The sequence below is a fragment of the Lucilia sericata genome, unplaced genomic scaffold (assembly GCF_015586225.1).
Source record: "Lucilia sericata isolate MDLA Ls3-8-SP2 unplaced genomic scaffold, ASM1558622v1 Contig001001F_arrow, whole genome shotgun sequence".
Lineage (NCBI taxonomy): Eukaryota > Metazoa > Arthropoda > Insecta > Diptera > Calliphoridae > Lucilia > Lucilia sericata.
In genome coordinates, this window is record NW_023994983.1 from 10867 (window position 1) to 27324 (window position 16458).

General features: G+C 33.3%; 1 protein-coding gene across 1 annotated transcript; it reads right to left on the reverse strand.

The window, feature by feature from the left end:
• Positions 1-1582: 1582 nt before the first annotated feature.
• Positions 1583-4925, reverse strand: LOC119609539 (protein sister of odd and bowel). The gene is made up of 2 exons (XM_037964368.1): positions 2608-4925; positions 1583-2500 (listed from the first exon to the last, which is right to left on the reverse strand). Exons 1-2 carry the CDS (start codon positions 4164-4166, stop codon positions 1990-1992), a joined length of 2070 nt encoding a protein of 689 aa, XP_037820296.1. The 5' UTR covers positions 4167-4925; the 3' UTR covers positions 1583-1989.
• Positions 4926-16458: the final 11533 nt, after the last annotated feature.

A 16458-nucleotide genomic window follows, 5' to 3' on the forward strand; every position in this document is an offset into this window, starting at 1 on the left:
TCTATAGTCTAGTCTATAGTCTAGTCTATAGTCTAGTCTACAGTGTAGTCTATAGTGTAGTCTATAGTCTAGTCTATAGTCTAGTCTATAGTCTAGTCTATAGTCTAGTCTATAGTCTAGTCTATAGTCCTAGTCTATAGTCTAGTCTATAGTCTAGTCTATAGTCTAGTCTATAGTCTAGTCTATAGTCTAGTCTATAGTCTAGTCTATAGTCTAGTCTATAGTCTAGTCTATAGTCTAGTCTATAGTCTAGTCTATAGTCTAGTCTATAGTCTAGTCTATAGTCTAGTCTATAGTCTAGTCTATAGTCTAGTCTATAGTCTATAGTCTAGTCTAGTCTAGTCTATAGTCTAGTCTATAGTCTAGTCTATAGTCTAGTCTATAGTCTAGTCTATAGTCTAGTCTATAGTCTAGTCTATAGTCTAGTCTATAGTCTAGTCTATAGTCTAGTCTATAGTCTAGTCTATAGTCTAGTCTATAGTCTAGTCTACAGTGTAGTATATAGTCTAGTCTATAGTCTAGTCTACAGTGTAGTCTATAGTCTAGTCTATAGTCTAGTCTATAGTCTAGTCTATAGTCTAGTCTATAGTCTAGTCTATAGTCTAGTCTATAGTCTAGTCTATAGTCTAGTCTATAGTCTAGTCTATAGTCTAGTCTATAGTCTAGTCTATAGTCTAGTCTATAGTCTAGTCTATAGTCTAGTCTATAGTCTAGTCTATAGTCTAGTCTATTGTCTAGTCTAGTCTATAATCTAGTCTATTGTCTAGTCTAGTCTATAATCTAGTCTATTGTCTAGTCTAGTCTATAATCTAGTCTATTGTCTAGTCTATAGTCTAGTCTATAGACTAGTCTATTCTAGAGTCTAGTCTATTCTAGAGTCTAGTCTATTCTAGAGTCTAGTCTATTCTAGAGTCTAGTCTATTCTAGAGTCTAGTCTATTCTAGAGTCTAGTCTATAGTCTAGTCTAAAGTCTAGTCTATAGTCTAGTCTAAAGTCTAGTCTATAGTCTAGTCTAAAGTCTAGTCTATAGTCTAGTCTAAAGTCTAGTCTATAGTCTAGTATATAGTCTTGTCTATAGTGCGGCCTATAGTCTAGTCTATAGCCTAGTCTATAATCTAGTCTATGATCTAGTCTATAGTGTAGTCTATAGTCTAGCCTATAATCTAGCCTATAGTCTAGAGTATAGTCTAGTCTACAGTCTAGTTTATAGTCTAGTCTATAGCTTAGTCTATAATCTAGTCTATAGCTTAGTCTATAGTCTAGTCTAGTATATTCTTTCTAATTTATTCTAATTTCAAAATTCAGAGCATTTTAGCAAAAAAGTTGAATTACATGTTTATGCTCAGATCTTTTGGAATATTACAGCGAAATTTAATATTTTCTTCAGTTTATTGGTCTTCATAATAAAACTTAACACGTTCTCAACGAAACACTAACCCACCATTTTCAAAAATTCCAGTTTTTTATTTAAAAAAGATTTGTTTTTTATTTAAAATTTTTAAATTTGTTTTCTCAACTTAAAGTATAATACCGCAAATCAAGCGGTTTTAGATTTTTTTTTGAAATGCTTCAAGCACACAGACAATGCGAAAAATGTATAAAATAAAAAAAAAGAAAAAACATTACTTAAATTGTACTTGTAAAAAAAACATACATTTAAAATAAAAAATAGCATACAAATTAAAAAAAACTAAACATTTATTAACTAAACTTAAGTTTAAATGATTTAATGGAAGCTAAATGGATCGATCTCTTACAGGAGAAATAATGATCATGATGATATTCAGGGTTTTAATTTGAGATTTAATTTCTAATGTTTACTCTTTTCAAAAAGAAAACAAAAGCTAAAAGAGAGAGGGAGGGAGTGAGAGGATTTCGGAGAGTAAGAATAAAAGAGAGCTAGGAATAAGCCGTTAAAATCCGACCGCTTAAAAAGCGGAACGTGTTTTATTTCTTTAAAACTGTAATATCTTATTTAGGGTTTGCGATTCAAAATAATTCCGCTTTTACGGCTATAAGATCTACGGCAGATGATTTTGTGGTTGTTATAGGGGCCGTACAATGTGTTGCCAGCATTACAGATGTAGCCGACGGGCTGGTTAATGTTGTAGAGGAGGGACACGTTATTAATATATCCTTATGTTGCGAACCCGTGGGACTATTAAGTATCTCATTTACTGTAGAGGTTAGAGAAACCAAAGAGTCACTCATGTTGGTTGAAGAACCCGATGTTAAATTATGAGTCAAACTATGGCGTCTTAAGTCGCAATTACGTCGGAAAACTTTGCCGCAGGCATTACAATTATATGGCTTGATATCGGTGTGTGTGAGAAGATGGGTCTTTAAATTCGATCTTTGATTAAAAGAACGATTACAAACGGGACATTTGTGCGGAGACTCTTCCATGTGTAAGATTTTGTGAACAGCCAAAGTGCGAGACTGGCAAAATCCTTTGCCACACTCGGCACATTTAAAGGGTTTTTCCTTGGAGTGTATGTATCTATATGAAAAAAGAAAATGAAGAAATGAGCGTAATAGAACGGAGTGAGTTTGGTGGGCTTTTTCTAAGTTTTAAATTTTAAAAGTAATAAGGATTGTTAAACCTACCTATGATCTCTTAAATGATCTTGACGCCTAAAAGCTTTACCGCAAATATCACACGAATAGGGTCTCTCATCGGTATGTGTGCGTTCGTGTATGAGTAGATTATAGGACTTGGTAAATTGACGATTGCAAAACTTGCAAATAAACTGTTTCTTAGAACGTTGGGCATTGGCCAATACCGCAGCGGCTGGTTGATTAAGAGCACCAGCGGCGCAAACTGATGCCTCAGTATGGTTGGTATTTACCGAGCTGTGAGCTGAACAATCGGTGGCGGCCAAAGTGTTGAGTTTGTCTTGAAACATGGTGGTTTGTAAATTGTTTATTTGTTCCAAGTCTTGATTACAACTGGAAGACTGTTGTTGATGTTGTTGCTGCTGCTGCTGTTGAACTCCCGATATAGTGCTGATTAGGGCAGTGTTAAAGAGGAATGTAGTTTCCAATTCGTTAGATTCAAAATTCAAAGTATCGTCATTGCTATGCAGTAGGGGTATTTCACAATCCCCGAGATCAGTTGAAGAGCTAGAGTGGAGGGAATGAAACAGACTATTGGCTGAGGGCAATTTTGTAATAGTGGTCTTTTCCGAATATAAAGAATCATTATCATTAACCGATTCCTTAATACTATTAACCGTCTTCGACAACTCCTTCCTAGTTGAGTTTTTGTGATGAACACTGGACGCAACATTAGCGCTAGAAGTATGAGCATTTGAAGTGTTATCCAATGATGATGTAGACGATGATGATGGCGATAATGATGATGTTAGTGTTGTTGTTGATGTTGTGGCTGCAGTTGAAGCAGTGGTTCCCACGGTATTGAAGCGAAATACATCTGATTTACCGGTTATACGTTGCAATGCCAAATACGACTCGAGAGCTTGTAGATTTAAAGCAGCAGCAGCTGGTGAATTAACGGGAAGTAAAGCGGCTTGTTGCAAACTTGTTACCATTGTACCTTGCAATGATAGAACCACAGCAGCTGCAGCTGCCAAATCATTTGTTGTGGTTGAAATGGTGTTGGTGGTGCTACAAACTTTGCTAGACTGTTGACTCTGAGTATTTGATTTGCTGCAGGCATTTACATCTTTTGTGGCAGATGATTGCTGATGTTGCTGTTGTTGTTGTTGTTGTTGCTGGTGCTGGTGCTGATGATGTTGCTGTACGGCTGAAGCATTTACTAAAACTTCCAACAAAGCTGGATTGTTAATGATTTCTGTAATATTTTGTTGCGTTTGCGTAGCAGTGTTAGGGCCAGAAGATGAAGGAGTATTATTTGAATGTAGGAGATTCTGATTCTGGCGGCTATTGACCTCGGAAACATTCAGATATGAACGTATTTCATTCTGACTTAACTTCTTGTGATGAGAATTTCTCGATGACGATGATGAAGTCGACGTCGTTGAACATGACGACGTTAACGAAGACGTAGGGGTGGCTGTAGCAGCAGAAGAGGAAGAGGAGGAAGAAGAAGATGATTTTGTGGGTGCAGCTGAAGCTGTAGAAATTACTATATTTGCATTATATTCCTGCATATTGCTAACGGCGTTTAAACCCAAGGAGTCCATGACAAACAACAATGCACTGCTTTGGAGTTACAAAGTTGAAAGCCCAGCAGGATATCGCAGACGTTGGAAGATGATGAAAATAAAACTCGATGATTTGTATTTACGGTCATAAGCTTTGCACTCACCTACGCAAAATTCAACAACAAATCGATGCCAAATCGATTTAAATTTAAACACAGCTGACGACTACGACGTTGTCTTCGTCAGGAAAGCAGCAGAAAATTACGTTGCTATTGATGATGATGACGAAGCTTGTTAATGTTCACTAAAACGTTTGGCTGTTTGTTATAACCAGAACGAGATGAAACCACGGGATGAGTATGAATTTTAAAAACCACACGCCACCATAAATCACGACTTAGTCACGCTTTCAAAAGTCATAAAGATCGTCGTTTGACGTTTTCAACCAAAACAAAAGCCTCAGAGTTTGTTAACAAACTCCCAAACATTTACACAAACACAAAACTAAATTCGTTACTAATAATTTAGTTTAAGAGTTGGAAAAAAAAACTAATTTTTTATAAAAATTTAACAGTTTATTTGTTTTATTATTTAAATTTTATTGTTATGTTAACTTAATTATTTGTTAGTTACTCAATAGATTAGACATTTCTCTGTTTTGATGGAAATTTTCCGGTTATATTTCCAATAGGTTTTTTTTCTAGGGAAATTTTCTTATTTATTTTTCAGTTTGTTTTTTTTAGAAATGACCGCTATTTACGTATACGAGTAGCGATAAGCGCGCACAGTGTTGAGAAGTCCACGAACCAACTAAATGTCCATTGCCTAGTGTATTTCACGCGGACCACAAGAGCATAAATGAGTAAACCCATACATAGGCAACAAATACCGATACAAAACCCTAGTAACGTTTGCTAGCGAAGAGTTTAATATTGAACTCTATTGAAATGAAACTCTCCGGAGAGTGATCAACGATCGTTAAACAACAGGTGAGAATAATTACTCACCTATAGTTAATTAATAACAAGAAAATGCTCTCTGTATAAGAATTATACTCTCGTAACCAGTTCTATGGGAGTAGTTTTCCATTTAAACTGGTTAATTTTTACCAACTCACACTCTCTCGATCATACTCACTCTTACTCACGCTCTCACGGTGTGATATATATAATTTTAGGCTCTTTTCTCACTGTTAACACTTTTTGGTTTAAAGAAGAGATCTTTTTCTTGTTGTTGGCTTTGTTTGGTTTTTTTTTCGAAACATGGGTATGGGTGCCCGTTACCGTGTTTTTACCACCACCACCAACTTGAGCCAGCAAACAGCCTGTCATACATACATTTAACTATCTAACCAAGCAGTCAGCCAGCCAGCCAGCCAGCATGTGTGGGTGTCATGGTATGAACCTAAAATGTAAATGAATGTTATTTTATTGCTTCGTTGGCCTTTGACGCAAAAATCAACAGCCAGCAACAATAACTAAGAAGACGACGACGACGACTACGAAAAAGATCTTTAAAATACTTTTTTAAAGTCTAAAGATCGTATGTTTGTAGTTTAGCTACACACCGTAAATGCAACTAAATGTTTTATTTTATGACTTCTCTGGTGGCTCGATTGGGTTAAAGCTCAATATCAAAATGAAATAACTTTTCTGGGCTTTAAACTGTTTGTTCGGTTATTTAGTTGTTGGCTTCGATCAGGGTTTCACCAATTTCAGTTGTGTTGATTTCTTTTAAAAAAACATAATTGTCGCCAAATCATGCAAAATTGCCATTGCATGTTTTGTACCATGAAAAATCTTTAACATCAAATATTTTTTTAATTTGCCAATATACGCGCATGCGCAGCTTTTTTAATGCTGCTCATCAAGCAATTATGAGTGATAATCGTCAGCCAGCAAGTCAGCAAACCAACTAGTCAGTTAGGTAACCCAACTCACGTCACAAACACCACCATTCACCACCAGACCACAAAATGTTCAATAAACGCTTTCGTTTTAGCGATTTACTGCTTCACAATTTATTTTCACATCAAATTGTAATTTTGTTCGGCAGCGTAAGACGATTTTGACCACTTATACAGAAATTATGTTGATTAATGTCGCAAAAACATGTCATTCGCTCGTTTCGCCTGATCATGACCATTAAATGATATCTATATAGAGAAACATATTATCAAACACATACAAACATTCAGGGCATGATCCAGTCAGTGATCACTGACTGAGGAAGTAGTAGTAGTAGTAGGAAATTTTTGTTAGTAGTAAAATTTAGTTAAGTAATGTGTGTGTAGTACTCAGCAAGTAAGAGTTCTTATAGTTCTACTAGTTCATAAAACACATTCATTTATCCATTTATACGACGACTTGTAGTCATCATTTTATTTCATTTGCTTGTTGTTTTTTTTCGTTATTCTGCTGACTTCAATGTCACGTCTTGTAGTTTTTATCAGGGCTTTGGTTCGATTGCTGGTTTTGCGACTTGACCATCCATTTCCACATAAAGTTTTGTGTATTTTTGTCAGTTCTAAATGAGCTTTAACAGCAACCCAACAACTGCAACAACGATGTGTCTATAAACATTAGGTTGAAACTAAATTTTATGAGAAAAATAAAGTGAACTCAATCTAGAAGCTGTCAAATCCCTATTTATATGAGATTTTAAGAAAGATCTTCAGGTACTATAAATCTATTGTTTCACCTGATATCTGATATTTTTGCACTTTTTTCCTGTTTTCTTTTTAACAGTTCCCAGATCTAAGCCTCTGAATATAAAGACAACTAGAGCGATAAATTTGATGGATTGTTTTGAGCCTTCATGCCGGTTGCTCTCTAAATAATTAATTCTAGTTTAGAGAAATTATCCAAAATGGATCCAGCTTCCAGAAATTCAAGAACAATAATTGTGAGCTCTTCTTTCACTTTTCTCTCATATTCTTTTGAGGTTCGTGTACAACTTTTGTGATGTACCAAAAAGGATCGCATGGATGTAATCTTGCAAATTTTCTATATAAACGATTCTGGTGAGATCTTTATCTCTTTCGAAACTCACCAAAAAGAGCTTATGTTGGTCGATCTTGTCGGCTATATGAGGACATATTTTTTTAAACATTTAAGAATCTCAATTTTTACTCTACAAATCCCACGTTTTGGCCAGATATTACCGAACTCTTTTAGATATTGTCATTGACCATACCTTTCACTTAGGAAAAGAAGATCGATTCTGACTTTAAAAAACGATTGGAAATCTCCACATTAAAAGATTTTATTCTCTTGGCTTTTAAGATCGTAAAGGTCGAAAGCAAATTCAGAATCGTTCTGGTAAGAACAATCGAATTCCAAGATCACCGAAACTAATTTCCAAATCTCTTAACACCAGTCTAATGCCCATTCGCATCATATACAAATTCACATTCAAACTCATAAACTCAAACTGAGCTTTAGTGTGTTGATTTCATTTTCAGTTTCTTCTTCTGATTTTTTTTGCTGTTGTTGTTAAATGATCATGTAAACTCTTATAAGTTAGTGGTAGATGTGGATGATTCCTTCTTTGGAATTACCAAGATGATATTTATGCTTAAATTTAACATTTTATTAAGTTGCTAACACACAGCTACAACATACAGTGGACGTCCAATAGTACGTATACTCTTTATTACGAATATCCAATAATACGAAAGGCAAAATTGTTGCATTGTCTACTCTATAGTACGAATAAAGTCAAAATTTTTCTGTTCGATAGTACGAATAACGCATTTTTTATGGAAATTTTGGTTTTATTTACGTATGAATGAAGTTTTTATTATGTTTTTATTTTATTATTTCGGTATCATTCCTTAAGCTCAGTAATTTTGAAGTTTTTTTGTATTTATTACAAGTGTTTTGTATTTTTAAAAATCCTATACACACAATTTACTGCATGTATATTTACAAATCAACAATTATTTAGTGTTATTAATTTATTTTATTGGAGAAGAAGAAATTAAATTGGATGATAACGCCAATGAGGAAAGTATTTTATTAGTTCCCGACAATAACTCTGCTGAGAACAATAAATGATGGATTTTTTAATAAGTAAAATGATATTTATATACATATGTATGTATGAACTGTTAACTATTCTAATTTTTAAGAGAAAATTATAAATTAGAGAATTGTGGTATATTCCACTCAAGTTTCTAATAAAAGTTTTATGTAATCTGAAGATTTTAATACATTTTAGAACACATATGTAAATTGCAAATTGTGGTACACATCTTTTTAAAAACATTAAAATTTAAAAGCTTCTACATATATCTCATTTCAACTATTGGACTCACGATACTTTCAAAATTAACAATTCATATACGTAAATATGTCCCTTTTATGCCTGTTTATGTACAAGAAATTTATTTAAAATAATACACATTTATTATATTTTGTTCCGTTATGTAAGTTTTCATGAAAAATAAAACAAAAATAAATAAAATCCAATAGTTTATGTGTATTATTTGAATTTAAACATACAAAATGTGTTGTTCAATAATACGAATTTTTCGGTATTACGAAAGGGCCTGACACTATATAATTCGTACTAGTGGACGTCCACTGTATTCACATGATCATCAGCATAATAATCATTACCAACATTATTATCAACATGACTATGATTATTATTATATGTTTTGGAACTAAACAAATGTTACGTTTAATGCATTTATCGCTTCTCTCCTGTTACCTGTTCCTGTGCATATGTTAAAACATAAAGTTCCCCTCTTTCAGCTTGATTTTGGATTTTATATTTAAAATACATTTTACAATTATTCACAAACACATGCCAATTGGCAAACTTTCCCTGCCTGAAAAATTCTTCTCATGTAAAAAGCTGCAGTTTTTTGTTTTTGTTTATTGCTGTGAATATTCATCCACGTTCTCGCCATATCGCCTTTCTTTCGATAATTACAACATATTTTTATTTAGCTGCCAAAAGCTTCTCACATATCATTTGTGTTAAAGTGCGTTTTGAAAATTGGGCCTTAGGACTTGTTGGCTGTTTACTACCATCTGTGATTACGAATGAGAATGAAGAATATTGGTTTGGTTGGCAGGCAATCTAAGCAATTCGTCGGTTTTTGGACGTGGTCGTAAAAGCTTTGACTACGCTCACAGCCACATATCCATAGAAACTAAATGGTGTGAATTATTCCTTAGGATATTTAAAATATTTTGTTGTTTTTTTAGTTTATTATTTGATTAAGTTTGTAGAAATATTTGCAATTTTCAGAGAAAGAATTTATTTTGAGTTAGTAATTTCTAATAAAAAATTTAATATTTAATAAGAATTTATTAACACAGAATTTATACAGTTCGGTTCTAGTTTAGTTCTAGTTCAGTTCTAGTTCAGTTCTAGTTCAGTTCTAGATCAGTTCTAGTTCAGTTCTAGTTCAGTTCTAGTTCAGTTCTAGCTCAGTTCTAGTTCAGTTCTAGTTCAGTTCTAGTTCGGTTCTAGTTTAGTTCTAGTTCAGTTCTAGTTCAGTTCTAGCTCAGTTCTAGTTTAGTTCTAGTTCAGTTCTAGTTCGGTTCTAGTTTAGTTCTAGTTCAGTTCTAGTTCAGTTCTAGTTCAGTTCTAGTTCAGTTCTAGTTCAGTTCTAGTTCAGTTCTAGTTCAGTTCTAGTTCAGTTCTAGTTCAGTTCAGTTCTAGTTCAGTTCAGTTTCTAGTCAGTTCTAGTTCAGTTCAGTTCTAGCTCAGTTCTAGTTCAGTTCTAGTTCAGTTCTAGTTCAGTTCTAGTTCAGTTCTAGTTCAGTTCTAGTTCAGTTCTAGTTCAGTTCTAGTTCAGTTCTAATTCAGTTCTAGTTCAGTTCTAGTTCAGTTCTAGTTCAGTTCTAGTTCAGTTCTAGTTCAGTTCTAGTTCAGTTCTAGTTCAGTTCTAGTTCAGTTCTAGATCAGTTCTAGTTCAGTTCTAGTTCAGTTCTAGTTCAGTTCTAGTTCAGTTCTAGTTCAGTTCTAGTTCAGTTCTAGTTCAGTTCTAGTTCAGTTCTAGTTCAGTTCTAGTTCAGTTCTAGTTCAGTTCTAGTTCAGTTCTAGTTCAGTTCTAATTCAGTTCTAGTTCAGTTCTAGTTCAGTTCTAGTTCAGTTCTAGTTCAGTTCTAGTTCAGTTCTAATTCAGTTCTAATTCAATTCTAGTTCAGTTCTAGTTCAGTTTTAGTTCAGTTCTAGTTCAGTTCTAGTTCAGTTCTAATTCAGTTCTAATTCAGTTCTAGTTGAGTTCTAGTTCAGTTCTAGTTCAGTTCTAGTTCAGTTCAGTTCAGTTCTAGTTCAGTTCTAGTTCAGTTCTAGTTCAGTTCTAGTTCAGTTCTAGTTCAGTTCTAGTTCAGTTCTAGTTCAGTTCTAGTTCAGTTCTAGTTCAGTTCTAGTTCAGTTCTAGTTCAGTTCTAGTTCTAGTTCAGTTCTAGTTCAGTTCTAGTTCAGTTCTAGTTCAGTTCTAATTCAGTTCTAGTTCAGTTCTAGTTCAGTTCTAGTTCAGTTCTAGTTCAGTTCTAGTTCAGTTCTAGTTCAGTTCTAGTTCAGTTCTAGTTCAGTTCTAGTTCAGTTCTAGTTCAGTTCTAATTCAGTTCTAGTTCAGTTCTGGTTCAGTTCTGGTTCAGTTTTAGTTCAGTTCTAGTTCAGTTCTAGTTCAGTTCTAATTCAGTTCTAATTCAGTTCTAGTTCAGTTCTAGTTCAGTTCTAGTTCAGTTTCTAGTTCAGTTCTAGTTCAGTTCTAGTTCAGTTCTAGTTCAGTTCTAGTTCAGTTCTAGTTCAGTTCTAGTTCTGTTCTAGTTCAGTTCTAGTTCAGTTCTAGTTCAGTTCTAGTTCAGTTCTAGTTCAGTTCTAGTTCAGTTCTAGTTCAGTTCTAGTTCAGTTTTAGTTCAGTTCTAGTTCAGTTCTAGTTCAGTTCTAGTTCAGTTCTAGTTCAGTTCTAGTTCAGTTCTAGTTCAGTTCTAGTTCAGTTCTAGTTCAGTTCTAGTTCAGTTCTAGTTCAGTTCTAGTTCAGTTCTAGTTCAGTTCTAGTTCAGTTCTAGTTCAGTTCTAGTTCAGTTCTAGTTCAGTTTTAGTTCAGTTCTAGTTCAGTTCTAGTTCAGTTCTAGTTCAGTTCTAGTTCAGTTCTAGTTCAGTTCTAGTTCAGTTCTAGTTCAGTTCTAGTTCAGTTCTAGTTCAGTTTTAGTTCAGTTCTAGTTCAGTTCTAGTTCAGTTCTAGTTCAGTTCTAGTTCAGTTCTAGTGCAGTTCGAGTTCATTAATAATTTTTTGTATTATTTATTGATACTACTGTGCAATAAAAATTACAAATCAATTTTAAAACAAATTCGATTTATGACACTAAAATTACGTATTCGTTCCATCATAAGATTTGTTAGAACATTTCTATAAATTTCTCTATAGTAGAATAAGTATTTTAAGTTTATTTGAGCATTTTGTACACAGAACAAAATGTATACAAATTCATATCATTATATTATTGTATTTGACAAAGTAAAAGTCGCATCTTATTAAAACATACATTTTTCATTTGAGACTTCCAGGAACTATAAGTCACACTTTATCATTTTCTAAGACTCTAATATGTGCCGCCTAGCTTTCTTTCTTTCATTCTATATGCCTTTAGTGTAGTGTTTCTTCCTCATTCTATCTGTGCACCAGCCAACCAACCAACAAACCTCCAATCTATCTATTTATGTATCTAACCAACTCATCAGATATCAGCAAGTAAAGTAACCGAACAAACTAACTATTCAAACGTAAAACCGTAATAATGATAATAATGATGACGATAAAAATCCATTCGCAGAATTGTCTCATTGTGTTTGCTAATAAAAGCAATGTAGAAAAAGACTGAATGAAGACTGTCTTTGACTTGTTTCTAAAGAAGGAATGTTTGTTGACATGTGTGTATGGATGTAGTTTTTTTCTCGTGTGCACAAGTGGATTCGTTGAATGTTTGGCTAAAAAGAACATGTTTGTTAGTTTGTTTGTAGTTACAGAGAAATGTAAAGTACTTCAAAGACACACTCTAATGCAACTTGTCATTCGGCCAGTTGTCTTTTGATAATTGTTGGTCGGCTGCTTGATGTGTTTCTTTGGCATAAAAGATTTTAACAGCAGAAATTCACAAATTTAATGGTTTTTAAGACTCATTAGCAAAAAGTAGATTCCATGTGTCATCTTTTTTCATATTTATATGTATTTATGGGTGAGTGTGTGTATTCTTGTGGTTTAATATTTTAAACATGGCTTTTAGGGATTAGTTTTGGCCCTAATAAGTTTTTAATTTTCCATGGTCTTTCTTTTTTTTTGAAAATCTTTTCGGTGTCACCTTGATGTTTGATCACATCTTTGATTTAGTTTGACATATTTTTTTTTTGAGTATTTGACTTAGATGTCTGTTGTGGGTTTCTTTTCTCAGTTTCAATCATAATTCGTTGTAATATGATCTTTCATTGATTTCATCTCAAATATGTTTTAATATTTTAAGGAGTTAAAGATTTAAAACTATTTATTAAAAGTCATGTTTATTTTTGGTATTCCAGGTATTTTTTTCGAAATACCTTTAAAAAATTTCTTAATTTTAAAGGAATTTTGTTTGGTTGAAATATTTTTGATTAGATTGATGTCATTTAAGAAAAATGCAGATGATTTCTATGAAATGATTAACTGGAATTTGTTTTACAATAGTTTTGTTTTGTCTTTACTCATTTTTTCATCTTAGACTCTATTAGATATAGCTCAAGGGATCAAAATATATGTATATAACTAGGTGCATGTGTATATCAAAATATTAATGAGAAGAGAAAACTATATATCATTCACGATATTTTTGCTTATCAATCAATCGTTTTGGCTTCTGTCTCTATAGGATATGGTCCAGATGATCAATATGATCATCAATGCCCGGAATATCTATGTATATAGTTTTTTTTTTTGGCCTCTGTCTCTATAAGAAATGGCCCAGATGATCAATATCTCATTCTTTCTCATTATAAAATATATTCAACGATGGATAACACAGTTAAACAATTTTAAATTGATCTGAACTGAATCCGTATTACGTAATTACTCAGGCCAACAACACACACATTTAAAAAGCACAAATATGCAGTTTGTGTTAAACGTTCTTCATTTAACTAACAGTTATGCCAAGCGTCCCTTAACTTTTGTCCAACATATAGGATAATCACAGTTTGACGCTATTTATATGTCTGAATTCTTTTGGATAGCGAAGTCGATTTATAGATCTTCGTCTGTCTGTTGAAAGCGCCAGATAATTTCGGGTTCCGAATATTGGATCATTTCATCAGACTTGCCTTCCAGACCATGCTGTAGACTAGACCATACTATCTATAAGCTATATTATGACTAGACTATAGACTAGACTTAGACTAGAGTATAGACTAGACTATAGACTAGACTATAGACTAGCTAAGACTATAGACTAGAGACGAACTATAGACTAACTAGACTAGACTATAGATTAAGACTAATATAGACTAACTATAGACTAGACCTACTAGATATAGACTAGACATAGACTAGATTAGATAGACCATAGACGACTAGTTAGACTAGACTAGACGAATTATAGACTAATCTAGACTAGATATAGACTAGACTATAGACTAAACTATAGCTAACTTAACTAGACATATGACTAGACATAGACTAGACTAGACTATAGACTAGACTATAGACTAGACTATAGACTAGACTATAGACTAGACTATAGACTAGACTATAGACTAGACTATAGACTAGACTATAGACTAGACTATAGACTAGACTATAGACTAGACTATAGACTAGACTATAGACTAGACTATAGACTAGACTATAGACTAGACTATAGACTAGACTATAGACTAGACTATAGACTAGACTATAGACTAGACTATAGACTAGACTATAGACTAGACTATAGACTAGACTATAGACTAGACTATAGACTAGACTATAGACTAGACTATAGACTAGACTATAGACTAGACTATAGACTAGACTATAGACTAGACTATAGACTAGACTATAGACTAGACTATAGACTAGACTATAGACTAGAGTATAGACTAGACTATAGACTAGACTATAGACTAGACTATAGACTAGACTATAGACTGGACTATTGACTAGACTATAGACTAGACTATAGACTAGACTATAGACTAGACTATAGACTGGACTATAGACTAGACTATAGACTAGACTATAGACTAGCCTATAGACTAGACTATAGACTAGACTATAGACTAGACTATAGACTAGACTATAGACTAGACTATGAATAAAGTTTTTAGGGCGTTAAATCGGTTTTAAGTCTGGGCGAGAGATGTAGCCCTTTTCACCTTTATCTCTTACATATGTTATTAGTTTATATTGTAGTTCCATAGAGAGAACCCATTGAAATTTACGATTACTGATCCCCTATCAGAATAACCAACTTGTTTTGATTTCAAAGTTTGAGAAAATAAACAATTCACAATTGTCCGCAACATGGTTAAATATCCAGTGAAATCAGAGAATGGGGCGCTTTAAAGCACCTTTGACAAACTAGCATAAGCACGTGGTCATTTAAAAGGAGAGAAACTATATATCGCCCATCTCTCCATCATGGAAACAGATGTTACCAACAGATCTTAATTCTGAATACAGTAATATTTCAAAATCTTATCAGTTTTATCAAGTGATTCTGGTAAGAATTTAGACCAGGAGTCATCGAACTTTTTCAAATAGGAGTCATATAATTCAACAGGAATTTCATCCGCTTGACTGCTAGAACAGGACATTCGTAGAGAAGGTGCAAAACTAGTTGTGTCCAGTTATTGCTACCAGCAATCTTGATATATCCCGACTATTTCGGATTATAATTGACTAATGCCTTTCTTATTATAAGATATTAAAATTAGATTCTTGCTAACTCGTCCAATTGTTGGACCTTATAAACCCAAACTAAGGTAATTTCACATAGATGAACCACCCTTAACAGATCATTCCTAAACCGTCTGATGTAATGGTGCAATCTTTGAATGAAAGATTATAAACTAAATTCCTAGTTTCCAACAATACAAAAATAATCGTTCAATAAATTAAAATTTATTTATGCAAAGAATTTCAAAACCAATATCATATGAAATTTTCAACAAAATAACTTCTCTATTTCACACTCACACCACTTTATGTCCAGTTTAATCTTTATGATCAGTTAAATGCTCAAGATTTATTTAATATCATTTTAAAATCAAATTTCATTGAAACTAAATATCACACAACGATAAGATTAACTATTTAAACAGATCCAGTTCAGATATTAAGAATTAGTAATTGACAGCTCTGGCTGGTTGGTGGTAGTGTGAGCGAGTGAGTGAGTAAGTGAGTTTACATAAATATGCGACATTTTGCAGTGTAAAGTTATTAACCCGTTTAAGTCTTTTGAATACATTTACTAACTGCTTTTTTTATATTCTCAGATTCGCAATTCACACACTGCTGCAGAAAATCTAGCAATTGTACAATATATTTTGTTGTAGTTGTTTTTATGCCACAAACTCCTCTATCACTGATCGTGATCATGTAATACCAACCCACGCACTCATTGGTAAAAATGTTTAAAACAACAACAACAGAAACAACTGAAAAATGCCTCAAAGGTTTTTGTTTTGGATTTTTTTCTGTTTCCACACACAGATTCCAACAGGCATACACGTACAATCAATGAATGTTGGTTGCTTGCGGAAAGCTGGAATATGCGCCAAGCATTAAACAGGCATTTTAGAGGCCTCCAACTTCAGTTTAAGTTTTTTTTTTTTTAAAGGAAGAAACATTGAAAACTTTTAAGTCAATTTAACATTTAAACATGTTATAAAACAGCATTTCGTACGTTAAAAAAGTATGTGTACAACAACAGCTAACACAACAACATACAAACAACAACAACATCCAGTACATTGAAGCATACTTATTTACTCGTGCAACAAACAACGACGCATAACTATAATCACAAAATTTTAATTTTGGGATCATCTCTGATCCTTTTTTTCTTCCACTTTTTTTGTTGTACACAAGACAACTTAGCAACAAAAACAACTTTTAACTGCCACAACAACAACAAAAAATAGGTGGTTGTATGGGTTGAAAACGTATGTTTTTCCAACTTTTTGCATTTCAAAAAAATTACAGCTACAACAACAAAAAAAAACAAAAACAGAGTGTGTCAACATGATTGCGACATTAAAGAAACACACAACAGCAACAACAAGTACACATAAACAGAACGTTCTTTTTCCGCTTTTAAACATCCTCATCGTACTTGGCTGCCAGTTTAAGACTCCA

Coding starts and splice junctions, on each gene's coding strand:
- LOC119609539 (XM_037964368.1), bottom strand. CDS start 4,166: ATGGACTCCTTGGGTTTAAACGCCGTTAGCAATATGCAGGAATATAAT. Junction 2,501..2,607: donor GATCATTTAAGAGATCATAG/GTAGGTTTAACA, acceptor TTTTTCATATAG/ATACATACACTCCAAGGAAA.